General features: G+C 30.8%; 1 protein-coding gene across 1 annotated transcript; it reads right to left on the bottom strand.

Moving 5' to 3' along the window:
• Nucleotides 1–2,202: 2,202 nt before the first annotated feature.
• LOC115881153 lies at nt 2,203–4,334 on the bottom strand (the record flags this gene model as incomplete). The annotated part of the gene is made up of 2 exons (XM_030898530.1): nt 2,203–2,435; nt 4,135–4,334. Coding segments are annotated over 2 exons (433 nt in total), but the record flags the coding sequence as incomplete, so codon positions are not given.
• Between the last annotated feature and the right edge of the window lie 2,093 nt (nt 4,335–6,427).

Here is a 6,427-nt window from a genome sequence, read left to right on the forward strand (position 1 = left end):
ATTTTGCTAGATATATTCGACCTCTATTGTGAACATACCGGGTGTTTTTCAAAAGTGGCTGTTTTACCAGATATCTCGCATTGCAAATTATAAGTTTTATCCTCTCATAGTAAATGTCTATTTAAATTTTTGATTATGTAGCGAGCACTTTGTTTACTCACTTGTTTCTTCAAACTGCTTGAATCCACTTTTCATCATCAATCAAATCAATCAATTAAATCGGTGTGAAAAACTATGAAGTTATAAAATGTTGTTACGGGAGAGTTGAATATCCTGGAAAGTTGAGAGTTGGCTGAATGTTAAATACAGAAAAGTCCACAGACTTCGAGACATAGAAAAATCAAGTCCATTTAACGTGTGTCCAAATTTTGAAGTTTTCAAAATAACAGCTTTTGTTTAGACTGACGTTTAATTTCACTTGACCTCTCTCGGTGAATACTTTTATGGGGTACATAAATCTAAAATTTACGGCCATGAAGAAATTCAAAACTTGGAGCAGTTACGGCAGAAAATATTTAATGCCTTTGACACTGTCACCCCTGACATGTTATCCAATGTGAGGAGAGGGGATTTTATGATCGTTTGGGTTATTGTTTAATGCAAGAGGGAGGCATTTTTGAACAATTTTTGTAATTTTTTAAATTTCATTATCCTGTTTTTTACTGTTTACCCATTACCTACCTTACGAACATGGGAAAACAACATTTTGATTGAGAAATTTGTTACTTTTATTTTTTTTTGATTAAAAGCAAAGTTAATATAATACCAATTTAAAAGTGTTTTTAGTAGTTTTAATACACACTAAGTATATAAAATTTATTATTATTATAATAATGTACATTATTAATACTATTATTCATTCGAATTGGCATTAAGGCCCAATTGCACCAATGATTTAAATTTTTCTTAAAGATAAGTAGAGCTTAGAATGAGCTGTATTTATATTTACTTTAATATTCACCTTAAATGAGGGAATTTGACTGATGCAAATTTTTGAATATTGAATCTGTTTTTACCTATACTACCAAATTTTAGTCTCAATTTTAATAAAAATTTATTTCAATATTAATAGAAACCAAGATGCCTGAAACCTCTTTTAGCGATTGATACCATTCTCAAATGAATTACAGGTGCCCTTATTTCTATGAAAAACCTCCTCATTAATAGCTTTTCTTTCAGTCGCCGCAGTTGGGTTATGGTAGCCATAAAAAACGCTCAATTTTAAGGTGTGAAAATTGGGACACACGCTAAATGGACTTGATTTTCCTATGTCTTGAAGTCTGTGGACCTTTCTGTATAGTACAACAACGCCCTAATTACGCTGTCTCTTATTTTTTCGGCAATTTTATTAGTTAAGGCTGAAATTGTCACAAAAAAGCACAATACGACGCCTAGTTCGAATCTTTTCTTTATTTTTACTACCCTGAAACAGCGTTACACTCAATAAAAACCTCGTTCTTGAGTGTTTTATAGTTCAATAACCGCACTAAAGCAAAAAACTAAAATATAAAAAATAAATATAAATATTTAATTATTAAATATGATTTGACAAACTTTTAATTTTAATGCGATCAACATGACGGTGGCGTGAAATATATACTGATAATTTTGAGTTCCACTGCCGAGGCGCTGCGGTCGCAGTATTTGTTGAAATCGCCGGAAATACACCAAGCCTATACTTTTTTTTAATCAACTAGTGTTTAAATCTTTTATGAACATCTTCTAAAATTATAATTATGTACCTTAAAAAAAAAATTCTAGAGTGAAGCCGAATAAGGCCCCAACTATGCCCCACTAGCAAAACCGGTGATTAAAATTATGCTCGCTACCGTAATTGAACTCATCAAAGTTTTTTTAACTTCCGGAATAATAAATTATAATACAGCATCTTCTGAAGATATCAAATATTTACTTTTTAATTTTTATTTTACAATTTAAAAAAAAAAAAAAAAAAAAAAAAAATTAATATTCAAATAATAAAATTTCGTATACACCCTATTTAAACCCCTGTATTTTTGTATATACTAGTTTGCTTTCATGATATTCTACGATGGTAGCAGCACCGGCGGAGACGATACCAAGCCTACCTATATCTTCTTTATTATTAAAGATACCCCCATCTTGGAATTTTTGTTGAGATCATTTTCTTTTTATGACCGAGAAATATAACAAATACATACCTGATTTCTTTCGATTTCTTTCCTAATACTCCATCCCTTGCCAGACTTTGTATACTTCGCTTGCCATAAGCGTAGGGTAGATCACCTGTTTTAGCCAGGCTACTGATGGATCGTTTATCGTATTTTGTATTTGGATAGATCCTGGGTCAGATAGGCTACGTTTCCTCTTGCCGTAGAGTGCTTCCAGTATAGTTCGTAAATCTTGAGGGGTCTGACGATGAAGTAAGTCGCCATTTCTGGCTAAAGCTTCTATACCTGCAACAAAATTATCGCATTGTTATCTGGCACAAGGATTTTAGTTTAATATTAATAATTTTTTTTTTTTTTTTTTTTTTTTACAAATTTTAACTTTATATTTATGGGACAACTCCCAAGAATAGTAAACTAATGAGAATCATATTAACTCAATGTTCTTAATCTATACTAATATATAAAATCCTTTGCGACTGGACTCACTGATTAATCACGATCCTGCTTAAAACCACTCAACGTAAGAAGCTCAATTTTGGCACACAGGTTGATTCTAGAGTGTGTAGAGGTTCGATAAGAAAGGATTTTTTTTTTTTTTTTTTTACATATTTTAAGGGGTTGAAACCACCCCCCTCAAATATTACAATATTTTTATTTAAAAACGGTCAAGTTTCCGAAAAACGCTTAAACACGTATATTTTATTTGTTTATTTACATATTTTAAGATTTGCATGCAAGCAGGGTGTTTCAAAAATCTGGTCATTGATTAATGACGATCCTGCTTAAAGCGTCTGACGTAAAAAGCTGATTTTTGGAAAAACGGATTGACTTTAGGGTGTAGAGGTTTGATAAAAGCGATTTTCCGAAATTCGAATTTGCTGGGGTGAAACCACCCTCAAATATTAGAATATTTTTATTTAAAAACCGCTGAGTTTTTCTGGAAAAACTCTTAAACACTTTTATAAAAGTATTTTCTTTATTTTGTTGTTTTACATATTTTAAGATTTTTAAAAAAAATTTATACAGTGTCTTTCATGTAAAATATGACTATTGAGTAATCACGGTTCTGCTTAAAGTGCTTGATGTTTAAAGCTGATTTTTGGTAAACGGATTGACTGTGTAGGTTCGATAAGGAGGGGTTTCTCGATTCTCAAATTCCAAGAAGGTGAAAACGCCCCTCAAATCTTACAAGGTTTGTTATTTAAAAAAACGGTAAAAAAAAAAAAAAAAAAAAAAATTATTAATTTATTTTGTTTTTTTACATATTTTGAAATTTTTAAAAAAAAATCATACAGGGTGTTCCAAAAAATAAGTATAATTCTCCGGATTAACCACGATTCTGCTTTAAACTGCTTGACGTAAAGAACTTATTTTTGGTAAATGGATTTTTCGAAATTCCAGTTCCAGGGGGGTGAAACTACCCCTTAAATATTACTATGCCAGGGTGTCCCAGAAATAAGCGCAAATATTTTAAGGGCTGGTAAATCTTGATAAAAGAAACATATTTCTTTTCCTCTATCGTTTTTCGATTTAAGTCCGTAAAATAACGAGTTATTTTACTTTGAAAATTTCCAAAAAAAATATTTTTTGTAAAAAATTTTGAGAACCACTGGATCTTTCTGATTTTACTAAAAAATTTAATCTACCACCCATGTTGCCATATTAACAAGAAATTGTTTTTAACTAAAAACTAAAAAAAATTCCAAAAATTTTTTTGAAAATTCGAATTTGCGGAAAACCCTCATATGTTTCTGGGGGGTTGAAACCTACACTCTCAGTTAAAATATTTGCACTTACTTATGGGACAATCTGTATAATAATATCGCCATATTGTTTTCCCTCATGCTGACATAAATGTGAAAAAATTTTATCCAGTTTGTATGTTCGATGCCACCTGACGCGAACGAAGTCGCGTGTACACCGCTAGTTAATATATAAAACAGCCAATCGACGGCTGTCTAATAAATAGGATGTTACTACTTACCACGCTTCTGGTTTTCTAAGGGCAGTGGCATTAAGGGCGGTTGGCCGTTTTTTGCCAAGTAGGCTATGCTGCGCTTGTAGTTAGAGTCATCGTCTTGTTCGGGTGGGTTCTTGTACCAAGTACCAGCTCTGGCCAGCGCTTCAAGGTTACGTTTGTGTTCGTCAGGTAGATTACTCCAGGCAGCTAAATAAGCCAAATCTCTGTAAAATAATATTTTTCTTACTTTTTTAATTTAATTTAGTTTAATAAGTTACCTCTCTCAGCCCTCTCATCTAAGTCCTGCAGTTTTCGTAATAATTGGCGTCTCAAAGCTTGAACTTGTATGGAATCGTTTTCGTCAGGATTGAGTAAGACTCGTAGAGTGTCTGATATTTCACTATCATGTGAACCGTCCCCTCGTAAACCATTAAATATTACAGTAATACAGGGTCCTACAACAGGGTGTTGGGAATCTATAGTTTCTACAGGGGTCCAGCAATAGTGCGTCGGGCTCCTAGAATAAAAAACTTGAGAATTTGCTTCAACTGCAAAACCTTATTATACAGGGTGTCCAGAAATAAGTGCAAGTATTTCAAGGGGCGGTAGATCTCGATAAAGAAACATATTTTCTCTTATTGTTTTTCAAATAAGTCCAAAATAACGGAGTTATGTTACTTTTTACTTGGGAAATAGCTTTTGGATAAAATTTGAGAACCACTGGGATCTTTTCTTTCGGTATTTTCTTGTAAATTTAATCTACTACCTATGTTGCCATATTATCACATAAGAAAAATTATGTTTTTTTTAACTAAAAAAACTCAAAAAGAAATTTCCAAAAAAATTTTTTTTGCTAATTTTCAATTTTTTTGCGAAAAAACCTCATAGGCGTGTTTCTCTCTTGGGGGTGTGTGAACTATATTCCCCAGTTAAAATATTTTGCACTTATTTCTGGGACACCCTGTATATACGAGGAAGTATTTCAGAAAAAATATTTTTAACATCTACAAAGTGGCTCAAAAGTGTTAGTGGATCGGGGCGATTTTTTTTCTCAAAAATTTCCTGAAATTTTAAATATTTTTTTTTTTTTTTTTTTGTATTTAAATTTTTCTTTCTAGGAATGGTTAAAATTAACATTTTTGTATTTAAAGTATTTTCAAAATTTTTAATGGTTTTGCAGATACACATAAGTTATTATATGGCTCTTTCAACGGTAAAATACGAGGAGAGAAATAATTGGGTGGTTTGATAAAAAAATTTACTATGGAAATTCCATATGAAATATGCAACTAAGCGCCATATGAAACCGTTAAAAATTTGAAATACTCTAAATATAAAGAAAAATGTCCTATTTTTACCCTCCATATATTGAAATAATAATATAAAAAAAAAAAAAAAAAAAAAAACAAAAGAAAAAATATTTTTATGATGAATGTTTGGCGTAGAGTTTTGAACACATCTCTGGAACTATTGAAATATATTTACCTTCATATTTTAGATTATGTAAACTCGTCTAAAAGGGCGCCAAAAATGCAATATTATACAGAGTGTTCCATTTAAAAAAATCAACCCGATCCACTCACACTTTTTGAGCCATAGCCTCCAGAAGTTAAAAAAATATTTTCCTGAAATACATCCTCTAGTACATTTTTATGTTTGCACTCTGAACAAATTCCCAATTATTTTCGGACACTGTATAATAAAGGACTTAGAGGTTTTTAAGGCGTATTTAGGCTTTTTAGCTTTTTGATAAAGTAATTTATTATGTTAGGCTTATTGCCATTTTTTATATTAAGGCTTTTTAAAGTATCATTACCCCGAATCTCTGTTAAATCGTTAAAAAGATAGTGATACTTTTTATACAAACAATGTTACATTTTTAATTTCATTTCTCACTACTTAATTTTAACTGATGTTTTCTAATAGATTATTTAAATCTTTAAGGTCTGTTACAAAATTTCTTCTTGGTACCCATATTAAAACTCTTTAAACCAATTAGCTAAGAGCACGAAAAAAGGTCGAAAAAATATTTTTTTGTTATTTTATATTTTAGTCTTTTTTATTAAGCCAGACTTAAAAGAAAAGCAATAAAAAAATTTCGACGAGTATTTGAGAGGAGGGAAACTTATTTTGTAATTAGTTACCATCAAAAAGCGTCTTAAATATAAGGTTTTCTAAAAACGAAAATTAATAATCTCTGAAATTAAATTGTTAAAAATTTAAATATAATGATAATTTTGTGTGGGGCAATTTGAACCTGCTTAAGGCTATTTCCAGCAGCACCTAATCTTTTAAAATTAAAATTAAGTGCTGTTCG

This window comes from Sitophilus oryzae, unplaced genomic scaffold (assembly GCF_002938485.1).
Source record: "Sitophilus oryzae breed Bouriz unplaced genomic scaffold, Soryzae_2.0 scaffold_169_pilon_pilon, whole genome shotgun sequence".
Classification (NCBI taxonomy): domain Eukaryota; kingdom Metazoa; phylum Arthropoda; class Insecta; order Coleoptera; family Curculionidae; genus Sitophilus; species Sitophilus oryzae.